This window comes from Clarias gariepinus, chromosome 15 (assembly GCF_024256425.1).
Source record: "Clarias gariepinus isolate MV-2021 ecotype Netherlands chromosome 15, CGAR_prim_01v2, whole genome shotgun sequence".
Taxonomy (NCBI): domain Eukaryota; kingdom Metazoa; phylum Chordata; class Actinopteri; order Siluriformes; family Clariidae; genus Clarias; species Clarias gariepinus.
This window is the reverse complement of record NC_071114.1, coordinates 27,276,061-27,291,445: the sequence shown is the minus strand read 5'-3', so window position 1 is coordinate 27,291,445 and position 15,385 is coordinate 27,276,061. Positions and strand designations below refer to the sequence as shown.

At 38.7% G+C, this 15,385-nt stretch overlaps 2 protein-coding genes across 3 annotated transcripts in view; one reads left to right on the top strand and one right to left on the bottom strand.

The window, feature by feature from the left end:
- Positions 1 to 1,503: 1,503 nt before the first annotated feature.
- On the bottom strand, positions 1,504 to 8,604 carry rfc4 (replication factor C (activator 1) 4). Its single transcript, XM_053513446.1, has 11 exons — positions 8,524 to 8,604; positions 8,220 to 8,343; positions 6,825 to 6,903; positions 6,557 to 6,636; positions 6,185 to 6,304; positions 5,950 to 6,093; positions 3,488 to 3,608; positions 3,191 to 3,316; positions 3,002 to 3,082; positions 1,858 to 1,971; positions 1,504 to 1,703 (listed from the first exon to the last, which is right to left on the bottom strand). Exons 2-11 carry the CDS (start codon positions 8,333 to 8,335, stop codon positions 1,608 to 1,610), a joined length of 1,077 nt encoding a protein of 358 aa, XP_053369421.1. The 5' UTR covers positions 8,336 to 8,343; positions 8,524 to 8,604; the 3' UTR covers positions 1,504 to 1,607.
- Positions 8,605 to 13,838: 5,234 nt separating this feature from the next.
- Positions 13,839 to 15,385, top strand: part of sos1 (son of sevenless homolog 1 (Drosophila)) — a 38,684-nt gene continuing 37,137 nt past the window's right edge. For both annotated transcript variants that reach the window (XM_053513664.1, XM_053513663.1), the window contains exon 1: positions 13,839 to 14,951. In XM_053513664.1, coding sequence (XP_053369639.1) covers positions 14,865 to 14,951 — 87 coding nt within the window. In that variant the 5' untranslated portion in view covers positions 13,839 to 14,864. The remainder of the gene's footprint in view (positions 14,952 to 15,385) is intronic.

The following is a 15,385-nucleotide window of genomic DNA, read 5'->3' as shown; positions in this document are numbered from 1 at the left end:
GTGAAGTAATTCACACAGTACTTGTTTCTTCATTTCCGTGAAGTTTAGGTCAGGTCAGGAAGAGTGGTGTGTCTGGCAGGCATGAGGACAGAGCAGGCGCTTGTAAACTTGTGGGAGTTTTTTATCTCAAATCAGAAAATCCCAAATATGTTGAGACAGTTGGACTATGGTTTGAAAGGTCACAAGTTTAAATCCATGACCACCAAGTTGTCCCTGTTGGGCCCCATGAGCCAGGCCCTTAACCCTCAACTGCTCAGATATATAATGAGTCAAAAAAGTAAGTTGCTCTGGATAAGAGGGTCTGCTAAATGTAAGTACAGTAGATAAAATACTTTTTTTCCCCACTTTCTCAGGGCCGCCACATCAGATCTGTCCTTATTGCTACTGACTTTATATGACGGGTACATTAGAAGGTTATATTACCTGTTTATATATTACTTGTACATTACCTGTCTGGATTGCTACTGGATGTCATTGCTTCGGGATCAATAATCCATCCATCGTTCCTTCCTTTCTTAAGTTATTGTATTGCCATGTTTTACACAAAGAATGGTGTGAAAAGGGAAAAACATCCAGTATGGGCGAAAATGCCTTGCATTGCACACGCACAACCTTGAGGCGGATGGGCTACAACAGCAGAGGACTCGACCGGGTACCACTCATCTCCACTACAAATACGAAAAAGAGGCTACAATTTGCACAAGCTCACCAAAATTGGACAGTTGAAGACTGGAAAAATGTTGCCTGGTCTGATGAGTCTCGATTGGAGACTGTTGAGACATTCAAATGGTGGAGTCAGAATTTGGTGTAAACAGAATGAGAACATGGATCCATCATGCCTTGTTACCACTGTGCAGGCTGGTGGTGGTGGTGTAATGGTGTGGGTGATGTTTTCTTAGCACACTTTAGGCCCCTTAGTGCCAATTGGGCATCGTTTAAATGGCACAGGCTACGTGAGCATTGTCTCTGACCATGTCCATCCCTTTATGACTACCATGCACCCATCCTCTGATGGCTACTTCCAGCAGGATAATGCACCATGTCACAAAGCTCGAATCATTTCAAATTGGTTTCTTGAACATGACAATGAGTTCACTGTACTAAAATGGCCCCCCACAGTCACCAGATCTCAACACAATGGAGCATCTTTGGGATGTGGTGGAACGGGAGCTTCGTGCCCTGGATGTGCATCCCACAAATCTCCATCAGCTGCAAGATGCTATCCTATTAATATGGGTCAACATTTCTAAAGAATGCTTTCAGCACCTTGTTGAATCAATGCCACGTAAAATTAAGGCAGTTAAGAGAGGGTCAAACACCGTATTAGTATGGTGTTTCTAATAATCCTTTAGGAGAATGTATGATTAACTCAAATCCCCCAAAAAGCAACTTCATACCTGATTTGATTTTATGGGCCACAAATGTGCTTTTAGAGAACCACTTCAATATCACAGGCTTTGTGGAGCTTTTCGTATTTCCCAGATAGGCAACAAGCAAAGACACTTTAGGAAAACACTTTATTACTTTTTTTTTTTTAAATGTACAAAAGAATCAAAGTTATACGAGATAGAGAAACAGAAAGCGCATGTTGAAGGTGTGTGGTGAGCTCAGGTGCTCTGCGTGGCCTGTTGCATGATCACGGAGGACAGGTTGAGCAGCTGCAGGTATTCGTCAGCTCCGTCCGCCAAACACTTATCAACAACCTAAAGACAAAAAAACAAAAAAACAAAACATAATTCAGTTCTTTAAAGACCCAGACACTCGTTAATCTCAATACAACGTCTCAGTAAAGGCAGAGTTTATAAAAACCCTTATAAAAATCTTTATTTGGTGTTTATAAATACTGTTTCCACGTACAGCCATATTTTCAGTGATGACAGATTTCTGTTTGTCACCCAGTTTCTCCTTGATAATAACGTCATGGAGCTGGCTGAGAATCTGTGTAGCAGCATAGCCTTCATCTATCATGTTCTGTAAATACATAAGACAAAATTGTGACTTTTTATTTTAAAGATACAAGCTCAGTTTGAACTAGAATTGTAAAAGGCGCATCAGAAAACTTAAAACAAGAATGTTTAAGGAGAATCACTTCTAAAAGACTGAACTGCAGTTGGTATATTCAATTCAATTCAATTATACAGCTTTATTTACTTGCAAACATAAAAAAAGTTAAAAACATTCAGGCATAGTGTGGCTGAAGTTAAACTTGGCTCGATTAGCTAAAACATGTTAGGTGTTGAGTCGTGAGTAATCTGAAACATACTTGCGTATGCACATTAGGACACGGTATATCATGGTAGGTAATCGTCTCCCCTGCTGGGTCTTAGTGCTTGCAGAGTTTCTGTGTAAGGCAGAGAGTGTGCGTGTGCGTTTGTGTGTATTCACCCAGCAGAGGAGACGATTACCTACAATTCCACAGCGCAAGAGAGAAAAACCGTTGGCTCTGTTGTGATCACGTGACGCTCGGCGTCAAAACAGGAAGCACATGCGTGATACATAATACTTGGTACTCGTAAACCAGTTTTTCAAGTCAAAATTTATTAAAAATCTTTACTCGTCTTGCGGAACACTCGTAAACCGAGTTACTCGTAATCCGAGGTTCCACTGTATAGAGAAATAAAGGAGGTTTTTAATTTTCATAACTGCGTTCTGTTATTTTGCACAATCGAAAGTCCTGGATTGACTTAAACGTCCCTCCTAGTTCAACCTAACATTACCTCACTACATCTACGTCGAGTGATCGAATATATCGCTGATAAGGAGACCATTTTGTTGACTTTGTTTTGATACACAGTATCAGGTATTGGTACTCTTGGCAAAGACGCATTTAAACAAACAAATAATATGAATTAGTTTTACCACATCATCTTCATTTTGGAGCGAAGAATTCTTTTTCTATAGTGAATAAACCCCCACTTACAGAATTTTTTTTTTACTGCTGAAAATGAGATCTGTACCATGTGTACCTGTTTAAGTAAATAATACAGCGCCTTGTACTCACCTTCACAGCAACCTCTAATTTTTCAAAGTTGCCTTTGTGGCAGGTTTGAAGCAGATTTTCAATCACTTTGGGAGGAACCACCTAAAAATTGTTAAAAATTCATCAAAATCCAATCATAAGCTCCAAACCGCTATATACAGTACAGTTACACATACACCGACGCATATGTGGAGTCTAACGATGTCTTACCCCTGCGATCTCTATGACGACGCTCTCTGTGATGTCTTTCTCTGCACTCAGCCTGGCAGCGCTCTGTAGGAGCGTTATAGCCTTCCGGAGGTCTCCCTCAGACACTTTGACCAGCGCGTCAATCCCCTGCAAGAGAGCACACACCGCACACACACCACACACGCACCAGTGCCCACAATCAAACATTACACTCATATTTAAATGCAGATCAAGCTCTTACAAGAATTCTAACAAACACTTCAATAACATCATTTTTTAAAATTATTATTTAAAAAAGATATGAAAAATTATGCTGACCTCTTTGCTGTATTTGAGATTCTCCTTCTGGCAGATTTCCACCAGACGTTCCTGCTGAATCTCGTCGCCGAGGGGTTTAAAGCGGAATTTAGAGCAACGGGACGTCAAAGGCTCGATGATTCTGCAACGACCAAGGTATATTTAAAATTCGCTCCGAAATCCCAGTAAGGAGGGGGGAAAAAAAAAAGCATGCGTGTACACGTTTTATTAAATCGCTATTACAATGTAGGAAGAACAGTTGTGATCACATGACGCTTGGCAGACAAAGCATGTGTACTACTCGTATATCAAGACCTCGCTCTTTTATTAAGTTAAAGTTTATTTTAAAATCTTTGCTCGTCTTGCAAAACGTTCACAGACCAAGTTATTTGCAATCCAAGGTCCCACTGTATTTGTACACCACAAGAGGGCGGACTTGCGGTTCATTAATTTGTGACATTCATCTACTTTTTAGGGTTTGTTCCATCATAACTGTTTAAATAAAACTGAGAAAATAAAAATAAATTTATTATCATTTATAATTAACGATTATTTGATTACTGGCTGAGAAAAATGTGCAAAATCTGCAAAAATAAAGTCTAAAGAAAACTCAATGCAGTAATTCTCTTTCATTTCCAACAAGCTTTTAAAACTATGCAAGATGATTTTATAAAGAGTCAGCCAAGAAAATGTATACACACATCTGGAAAACAAAAATTGCCTGATGTATATAATATCAATATAATATTAACACCTCGATCATATCATAATTTTATCATATACATCAATATATAATGTATAGCAATAAATTTAATATTAAAATATTTGTACACGTTTTTCTTTCCCTGAAGTGTGTATGAATTTTTTTGGGCTGACTGTATATATTTAAAAAGTTTTATGGACTTGGGATGTTACAGCTCAAAGCCATAAAATCACAAAAAAATTATTATAAAAGAGTCATTTCTATCCATGTTCCTCTCTGAAAAGACCGAGGTGTTTGGTCCTAGTAATGTAAAATATTCAGAAATAAAGAGCTAAGCCCTTCTTAGTATTTAGACTTAATAATGCTTGCACTAAGGAATGTTAATAATTAATCCTTAATCAGTTAAAATCTTGGTTGGAATTTAATCTATTATTAAATTATCATCCTGCATGTCTTTAGGTGCGTTCCGATCGGCCTGAAGTACCCTGCAAAGGACACTTTTCAGGGTGCTCAGCCATGTTAAGTGTGATTCCAGACCACAGGGAGCGAAAATATTCAGTTTCAAGGGATCTGCGAATAGTGTAGGGAATGAGTGAACAACCGGTCTTCACATTACCAGAAAAGGTAATTAAAATTTTTTACATAAGTCATTGCGTCTCGCTTGCATGTGAAAGAAAAAAAGAATCCTAAAACAGCATTTATGTAGCCTCCGAGTGGCACAATGGTAAAGCGCTCGCCCTATCATCCGGAGATCGCTGGTTCGATCACCAGGTGATGCTGTAACCCCTCACAGTCGGAGGCCTAGAGAGAGCTGATTGGCCGAGCTCTCTCAGGGGGGAAGGATGAGAGGTACTCAGAATTTACATGTAGAGCCACATTAATGACGGCTCTACAAGCCAGTCAGGGGTGTCTGGGAGCTCGCACAGGCGGAGGGAGCGGATAGCGCTGTTCCTCCGAGTGTGTTACACCCCAACGGTGCGTAAGCGAGCAGTTCGAAAAAGAATGTCGCCAGAAGGTGACGCCACATGGATCGGAGGAAACACGAGGGTCGGTCTGCGGCCCTCCCGACTGATTGGCAGTAGAGGGAGCCTCCAGTGACTGAGTGGAATTGGACACTACCAAATGAGGGGAGAAAATCATTTGAAATTATTTTTTTAAAAAACAGCATTTATACATTTATTATCATTATCGAAGATGGCATCATATTAATAGGGTGCATTAGTTTAAAATTTTTATTTAATCAGGAAATCAGTAGTACTGTATAGGTTAGTAATCTGTAAAAAAATCTATTATTATTATTATTAATATTAGTCAATAATTTATTTACAAGTTATACACGTTTAAATAGTATATGTTTTATAACGGTATCAGTTTTTGTTTTAATAAATATTCAGTATTTAATGTCTGCGGTGTGAATTCCTACAGCAGCAGCAAAAAGTATCTGAGGTGTTTATGTTTCCATGGTAACACACGGAGGAAGTGACGCCTGTGGGAGGTCTTCAGTAACCACTGGTTTAAACTAATTTGGCTTCATTAATTTGTCTCACAAATTTAACAGGTCGGGTTCATACCACTAAAATCGTTTCAATAAAACGTAAAGTGTATGGGGAAAAAAAACGTGTTTTGTTTACAAAAATAAATAATGATTAAAAAATTGTTGATTAACAACAATTTTGCCACCATATTTGCACAGACTCTGGTATTTAGTCCTAATAACAGAAGGCTAGGCATTTCTGAGGGGTTTATACCCAACGACACACCAATGTTTAGTCAGTCTGACCTGCTGACGTAGTTACAGATGAGGCAGAAGCGGGTTGTGCGCGACTCCTTCTCCATAGTGCGTCTGAGAGCGGCCTGAGCCGCATTGGTCATGGAATCCGCCTCGTCCAGAATGATGATTTTAAACGGAGGACAGGATTTTCCACTGGAAAAAAGGATGTCACTCTGTTATTCCACAACACGATGCCAAAAACAGAAAGAAAAAAAAACTGTCTATAGTCCTAAACAAAACTTACTCTGTCCGTGTCCCTGCCACTGTGAGCTGAGCAAAGCTTTTCACTTTCTCACGGATCACCTGAATCCCTCTCTCGTCCGAGGCGTTCAGCTCGAGCACTCGCTGTCTGTAAAGCTCTGGCCTGGAACAAAGAAGATGGGGAAATATTTCATAAAATGTACAGGATGTATGTTTGGCTTGCTCAACTTTAAGCAGAATATTCTAAAGAATATTGTGCATTCATTTAAGACTTCATTTCATAATTTAACAAAAGGATTTTAGGGACTAGGACTCTTGTTCACAAAGCACATATAAGAAGTAAATTGTGCACTAAAGAAAGCTGAGCCAACGTTGGGGCTAGAGTAAAGAAAGATTGTTTGTTTTGTTTTTTTACCCATAAAGCTCTCTGGCTGCAGCAAGAATAGTGGAGGTCTTTCCTGTTCCAGGTGGGCCATAAAACAGAAGATTTGGCAGCTATAAAGAGAAAGAAGAAAACAGGAACCTTGTTTACACTAAAATTTTTATTATTATTTTTTTTTAAAAGCTTGGTTTAACCTTTTCATGCTCATGTTACACTTCTCCCAATCAAATGTGAAATATAAATCCCAGGAGAGAGAGAGGTGGTACTGTATCTCATTCTACTGTAGTTTCAAAACACTCACATCAGCGCCCTCTAGTGATTTCTTCAAAACTGCAACAACCTCCTCTTGGAAAGCGACGTCATCTACGCACTTTGGTCTGCTGTTTGAAAAAAAGATTAGTTAAGATAAAGTTAAGCTATGCACCACTTTATTCTACATTTTTATAATAAGAATTTACCACCACTTTAGACATGTTAATCAAAAGTGTCAGAAGGGTAAGTCAAAAATTATCCACATTCCAGTCTTATCAGCACTTTGCCTTCAACTCTATTGTCTCCCCTATATATATATATATATTTGTAACTGCGGTGCGAGAAAAAATGGTTGCGGAGCTGTGTGCAGTGATTCGTGGGTTGTTTTTTTTTTGTGGTCTGATGCTGAAACAACTTACAAAATTTGGACCGACACTCTAAGGAAGGTAAAAGTTTCTTAAAGAGAATTATTACTGGTGACGAGACACAGATTCATCACTACGAGCCTGAGAGTGAAAGGCTAGAACAGCTATTTTTTTTTATTGTAGTAAACTCTTCCCAATCTTTTTAAGTCACGGATGTGGTGTACGGTTGTGTACATGACCAATAATTAAAATACCATATGAATTTGAAATTTGGTGGTCAAGTATGAAACAGTTTCCTCTCTGAGCAGCGCCCTTTAGTGACAGACTGTTACATCCTAAGTGTCTGACGGAGCGATATCGAAGGTCTAATCTTCCTTGCTGTTATTACACTGTACAATCAGAGCTGCTTCCAGTAAACCACTTACCGTAACGCATGCTGTTATTACATACTGTTGTTACAGTATCTTTAATTGTTGTGACATTTTAAACTGTGCAATTTGTTTGAAAGTGTAACTAATGTATTGTTTTTCTTTTTTATTATTGTTTTTCTTTTGTATATTTGCACATTTTTCTTTGCTGCTGTAGGTACATCTTATCTTATAAATAATTCATCTTGTATACTGCTTGTGATCCTGTACAGGGTCATGAAGGCCCATGAGGGGATTTGGTCTGGCCAATTAACCGAATCTGTATGTCTTTGCCTTTGCAGAAGGAAACCCACCAAGCATGCGGAGAACACGCAAACTTCACGCGCATAGACCACGAGGTGGGAATCGAACCCTCAGCCCTGGAGGTGCGAGGCGACAGTGCTAACCCCTATGCCAGTCTAATGGGAATCTTTAAAAGTGTTACAATTATAATAGTCAAGTAATAAACTTGAATCCAGATCATACATGGAACAATATAGTGTATATTATATGAGTCAAGGCTTTACCAATGCACTTTACAATCATAAACCTAAGCTTTCACATGGATCATTAAGAAGAAAGAGAGACAGATTGATGATGATGATGGTGATGATGGTGATGATGGTTAAGACTCTGTGAGAGACAGTAGTGACTCGATGTTTGTCCACTTACTACTTCTCCACCCAGGGCACTGGTTTCTGTCGCTTATGATCTCCACTGCTCGAAGCTGTAACTTTTTCCTTCTGTGCTTTAACACTCTGTGTAGATCCCTTCAGAAACGCCTGCATGTTTTCTCCTAAACAAGACACAAATGAAAACAAGATGCCAGTATGTTAGCCAAGTGACACTCGGTTGTCTTGCTAATGACATTACTTCACTCTGTAATGTCGCTTACGCGATATTTTCCTGCGCTATAGAGAGTAAACAAGACTCTAATATCCAGTACATAACAACATAACAACATAACAAATCTTACCTGAAAGACGTATAAAGGGTTTAAACTTAAAACAACTCCGAAAGCGAACAGCGCCAGATTCCCGCCAGGCGCACAATCGATGACGACACACACCGACGTCATTTTGGAGCGACTGATTTCCGGAAGTGCGAATCTCTAATAGGGCTTTTTTTTCTTACCCCTATTCGAGAATACTAAACTTTTTTTTTTTTTGTATCAATGCGGGTGGTTATTTTTCACCTTTTAATGTTGTTATCACTTAAATACAGTTCACCAGAGCTTAATATTTATTTCATGACATAATGGTTATGTATGATATAATAATATGAGTAGCTGAATCAAAATATGTTAATTGAACACACAGTATGTGTGTTTATTTATCATATTTTGATTGAGCTACTCATTCTCTAGACCTGGAGCCTCAACCAGGACTTAATATTTATTAAATATAATAAATACAACTATAGAGGCACATTTCCTGAAGAAAATGTGAGTGGTGCTCGCCGTGGCATCATAGACATAGTTATGATGTCATAGCTGATGTTGGTCTCAATTTTAAGTCTATGGGACTTTTTGGGGCGGTTAATTGTGCCCCCTGTGGCAATTAACCACCCACCCTTAGAAAAGTCATAGCACCCCATTCTCGGACAAGCCCCACGATTTAACACCTCATTCTTGGTTGTTATATTATTATTTTGTTTTATATTTTGTTTGATGTTGCATTTAATCTTTATTGTTGTCTGGTTGTGTGGTTATGATCTGTATTATGTGATGTTGTATGATATGTTTTGTGTATTGTAGATGAGGTTTCTCTATTTTTAGTATTTTTACTTAAACTTTAAAGTGTTGCCTTTCTTGGCCAGGGACCATTTGAAAAAGAGACTATAGTCTCAATATGATTTCCCCTGGTTAAATAAAGGAAAAATAAAAAATAAAATTCATGGCTTTACGACAAACTAATGCGGGACTAGTTACGCCCCAAACTTTTGTACGTAAGAAGAATAAGCCTGAGAGATAACAATAGTAGTGTTTCGCTTTGCAAGCACCATTAATAATGAACATATTGTGACATATTTTGAATCTGAAGAATTCATTTGGGCACTCATTCTGTATATCACTTATCCTGTACAGGGTGACAATTTATTACAGGGCGCACAAGCAAACACCAACACACACACACACACACACACACACACATACTATGAGGAATTTGGAAATTACATGTAGCCTACCCTACATGTCTTGGGACTGAGAGAGGAAACTGGAGTACCCAGAGAAAAACCCACGAAAAGAACATGCACACGCACACACACACACACACACACACACACACACACACACACACACACACACACACACACACACACAGTGGTGGGAATTGAACCCTCAACCCTGGGGGTAAGAAGCCACCAAATACTTCAGTTATATTTTATATTCATCTTAAAGTTATCTGCTTTGTCTACATTCTAGAAATCATTTTACTTTAATACTACAATCAATTATTAGGCTTATTAGGCAATTATTAAGCTATGAGAGTGCCTGCAGGAAACCCACCAAGCAGGGGGAGAACATGTAAAATCCACACACTTAAAACCTGAGGCGAGAATCGGACCCCGGCCCTGTAGGTGTGAGGCCGATTAATTCAGTTACAATTTATATTCATCTTAAAGTAAGCTGATTTATCTACATTCTAAAAATTTTAGATTTTATTTTAACATCACTCACAATTATCAGGCTTTAACAAACACTTTATTACTCTCTCTCTCTCTCATCTGTACAGGATAAGCGAATCACAGCAGGACTAAAGCCTATCCCAGGGCACACGGGGCCTAGGTGGGAAGTGAACCCTAATTTTGGATGTGAGGCCACTCCTTAATTCAATTCATTTTTATAGTATCTCTTTTACCAATGGTCATTGTCGCAAAGCAGCTTTACTAAATAATAATAATAATAATAATAACAATTATAATAATAAATAATAATAATAATTTATATTAAATTAATAAAATAATAATAACTTAGCCAGTTGTCCTCTCTATTATTGTTCACTTTTTTATTTTTAACATTAACATCTCTCATTTTTATCATTTCGTTACCATCTCATCAATTCCTGTTAAAATAACCTTTATTTTTCTGTTACAGATTTTTTATTATTAGATTTTGAAGTGTGCTTGTGGGGATTTGTGTTCATTTGCTCACTATAGCATTTGTGCAGCGGGAGTTCCTGTCCATTCCAAAGGTGTTCAGTTGCGTTTTGTGCCAGAACGTGAGAAGCTCATTTTGGACCTGGACCTCTTAGTTCCAGTGAAAGGAAATTGTAATCTTACAGAATATTTTGGATAAAATGACTAAAGTAAAGTTTTCTATAAGTAGTTTACTAATTGTTTATTCGATACATATTTTGTAACTGTATTTTTTAAGTTTATGTTAAAAAACAAACAAACAGACAATTTAATACTATATTAACATTTTGGCAAACAACAGGCATCAGACTAATGCAGTCTAGTGTTGCTGTTTCACAGCTCCAGTGTTCCCATTTATCTCCTGTCTGGAGTTCACATTCATTCCATCTGTGTGGGTTTCCTCCCAAAAACATGCCAGAAGGTGGGTTTGCTAAGACTCATCTTCTACACCTGATCTGATAGTAATTAGAAGATTAGTCAGACTAGGATTGTGAGCCTTTAGAGAATTTACATATTAAAGGTGTGAATGTGGGTGCAAAATGCCCTATGATGGATGGCACACTCCCCTCCAGGGATACAATCCCACCTTAAGCCCAGTTTTTCCAGGATCAACCACGATCACTGAATATATAAAAAAGTAAATTTCTTGCCTATAAGAACTTTATTAAAGGGAAAAAAGTCTGTTTTTTTGATGGTGTGTTTTGAAAATTTAAAGTGTGCAATTCTAGTTTGTACAGCTTTGAAGCTGCTAGGCTCTGCCTATTTTTTTATGTACAAAAAAAGATATGTAAGATGTAAATAGACACCTATGGTTTTATGATAAAATGCATGTGCCATTATTGTCAATATGATATTTTTTTCCTTCTTGTTTCCTTTCTTTCAGATTGCAGATTGAAGATTTCTAGCTATTAGTTTTGGGACAAAAAGAAGCAAATAGCTAGTAATCTTGAATCTACTCAAACGACAGGAACGACAACAAAGTATCAATAATGTATTAATAGCTAAAGTCTTTTTTCTTTCCATTTTCCCTTGTTTGGGGTCTCCACATTGAATCATTGGATCTGCAATGATTTAACACAGGTGTTATGGCAGAAGCCCTTCCTGTCGCAACACGCCCACTTTTAAAGGCTTGACACTGGCACTGAGAATGCCCTGGGTATAAATAAAATGTGACTGGGTATAAAATATGGACAGTAAGGGCCCTGCCCAAGGACTCAACAGTGGCAACCTGGCAGTAGTGAAGCTTGAATACCTGACCCTCTGATCATCCATCCTGAGTCACTCCTGCCAATTAATAGCTAAACCTGAGTAGCTAAAAAATATACCATGTTTAATCACCCATAATTCAATTCAATTTTATTTGTATAGCGCTTTTAACGATTTACATCATCACAAAGCAGATTTACACAATCAAAAGAATAATCACCCCTCTGCTTTAAAATAATCACATTTTGTTGCTTTGGAGTCTGGAATGAAGACAGACACAGTTTTTGTTTTATTCAGCTGTGTTTACTCAGTGCAAATTGTAATATCCAAGTAAAAGATATAATAATACAAACATGTCAGAAAAATAGAACATGGACAAAAAGAAATAATAAAAAAACAGAATCACTAAGTTGGAAAAAGATAATTTCCTCCTAAAAATGATCAATCCCCTTCTCAATAAAACATAATGCCATTCGATTTTCAACTGTCATCAGCTCTGGTCATTTGAATTAAATCAGCATGGAAAACTGGTCCCTGGTAGTTTAACTGAAGCAAACAATCAACTTAGTTTAGTTTAGTCTGTACATTGGTCAGAACTCGCTCTTTCAATGATATCTTTACATTTCATGCATTGAAGGACCCAAAACCAGTCTCAGGAAATGTTCTGCCTGTATGCTTGTCTATCTGTATGTCCTTATGTCTGTCCAGACAATTTTTCCACGAGGTGGGCGTGGCCGTACACATTACTCAACAGAGCAAATCAATTAAGCGCATTTGCCTCAAGGTGGGCGTGGCCATACACCTCACTCATCAGAACCAATCAATTCAGCGCTTTTTCCCCTCGGGGTGGGCGTGGCCATGTGTGTCACTCAGCAGAGCCAATCAAAGCGATAGTTTACCGTGCATACACATGTGGAACACACAGAAACGACGATGCATCTATAAACTGCCACAATCCTCATCAAACACACACAAAAATGTGGTGCGTACACTATGAAAACTGAAACTTGCGCCATAAATTTAATCAAAATAGTAGAAGGGTTGTTATGAGCAGTTGAGTAGAAGTTGAGTAGAAGGGAAGTTATGAGCAGTTATTTTCTGATCACCTAGATGCTGACCACTTAATTTTCAGCTTTAACCTCTTCACTCTTTCCACAAACTCTTTACCTGTCAAAAGAGTTATGCGCTAAAATGCCCCCCTGCCATGGATTTCCCCCCTACATAATTGCTATCAAATATTGTATTAGAATATAAATGCATAGGTTAATGGTTTACAAATTACAAATTACATGAGACAATATAAAAAAATAAGCAATATGAAAATAAATATGTTGATTATGAAAAAATAGATTTTTTTTCATATACTGTACAACATGTATACTTTTGGATTGTTTATTTTATAATAAAAATAGTTTACTCTAATTTTTCATCATGAACAATATTTATTTTTATTGTATATATAAATGCTTATTTGTATATTCATGACAAAGCCCTTAAAAATAAATGTGCCACAAAATAAACATTATACAAGAATTTGTATTCATGGTCTTGACGGCTGTCACATAACTAGGGTTTATTATAATATTAATATCATATTTGATAATAATAATAAACCTATGAATTTACTACTATAATATATTGATAGCGATTATGTATGGGGGGGCAATCCATGGCAGGGGGGCATTTTAGCGCATAACAAGTGAAAGACAGACATGGCAGATCCGGACGGGATTAAAATCACAAAGTACGTCTGTGAAACAGAAATTTCTTTAACGACCCCGTGTAAAACTAGTCCCGTCCGAATAGGGCTAAAGGCGACTACTAATGCAAGCCTATATGTAGATTATATAGATTCAGTTCTGTTGCTCGGTGATCGTTTTGCTCGTCCTTCATTATCATCTCGGTGATCGATTGGTTCAGTCTGCGACCTCTACGTTCTCGTAGTAAGACGCTCGGGGTTTCTGGCGTACAGAGGCGTTCTCCGCGTCCATCAGGAGGAAATCACCTGGGAGCTTCTCTCTCTCTCTCACACACACACTTACTGTCTTTACGTTTAGTCGCGTTACATCTCTTTATTCAGTGGTACGACTAGATCAGTTAGGCTCGACGCGCAAAAACAGGACTTTTTGTTTTCGTGTACAGACTCTCTCTCCTCCATTGCGCATGTTTTCTCAGTTTCTTCTTCTCTACCAACACAACTGCGCCCGTGTCACAACAATCAACCAAAAATAATAAATAATCCGTTAAAAAAACACCTCTGTAAGACAAGAATCTTAGGAGCACGAAGTGCCTGGCTGCATTACTTCACATTTCGGATTTAAAGAATGGACGAACATACAGACTTGAACAAGGAATAGAACATATTACATATTACATGAGTTTTTTTTAACAACTGTAAATACGCTCTTGTTTGTTTGTTTCATCCTAACTGTAGCTAGCAGTTAGCCTTCGTGTCCAAATCGCTGCTGTTGTTGTTTTTTTTTTTTTTTTAGCTCGCTTAGCCAACTAGGCTAGTTTGTTTATTAGCCTGCGCGCGCGAGCCTGTAGTGGAATTCGTGTCCGAATATTTTTAGACCGAATTACACTTGGGAGATATATTTGACATTTCCAGGGTTGATATTGAGGACTTTGGGAGGTCCGGGGTGGGGGGGGGAGTGAAGTGAAAGGCGGGGAACGTCATCGGGCAGGCGTTACAGTTAGCATAACACTCGGGAGTTGTTAGCTTAGCATAACACCAGGGTACGAGCACAAGCCTATAGCAACCGCGCGCGCGCTCGCGCGATCGCAGCGAGCCGGAGATGCCATGGTGGCTCTAGCTCGCTGCTTTGACCGTGTGGCGGAGCTCCTGCTTCCCGCTGCCTCCTCGTCGTTTGGTGTGAATGTGAAGCTCGCCGGGCCTGTGGCGCCTGCGCTCCTGCGTGGATGAAGCAGTAAGGGACTGGTGGAGCTGCTCCCTGGCTCAGCTGAAACGCCATGCAGGCCGCCCAGTGCCAGTACGATTTCTTCAGCGAGGAGAACGCGCCCAAATGGAAGGGACTGCTGGTGCCGTCCCTCAACAAGGTAGGCATGAAAAGTTTCAACCAGGTCGTGTCATGTCATAAAGGGTTTACCTTTCTCTAACTCAACACATCAGTTAGGACTGGAGGTTCTCCAGAAATAGGTTTGGGACCCATCATGGACAGATGTGTTGTAGTGATGATGATTCTCTTAAATATGCCATCTCTCATCTTTTTATTTTTTGTTTCTTATGTACGGCTTGAGATACTGATCCAAGAATCTAGCTGTTGTGCAGACTGATTTTTGCCAGACACCAGGCATGTGGGTCTTACAACACAATATGTGCAGGACCAAAACCGAGGAAATGTGCCCCTAAGTATCATAGAGCCTTACATCACATCATATTTCCGTGCAGACTGCATCTTTCTCTTCCAAATATATATATTTTTTATGTTAGCCCTCAGATGACTGATTTTTGAGAGACACCAGGTATGTGA

Bases quoted from the DNA above. Each gene is read 5' to 3' on its own strand.
- rfc4 (XM_053513446.1), bottom strand. From the start codon at position 8,335: ATGCAGGCGTTTCTGAAGGGATCTACACAGAGTGTTAAAGCACAGAAG. The intron at 6,094-6,184 runs GTAAGTTTTGTT...CCTTTTTTCCAG, and splicing joins GTGGCAGGGACACGGACAGA to TGGAAAATCCTGTCCTCCGT. The intron at 3,317-3,487 runs GTCAGCATAATT...GCTCTCTTGCAG, and splicing joins ATCTCAAATACAGCAAAGAG to GGGATTGACGCGCTGGTCAA.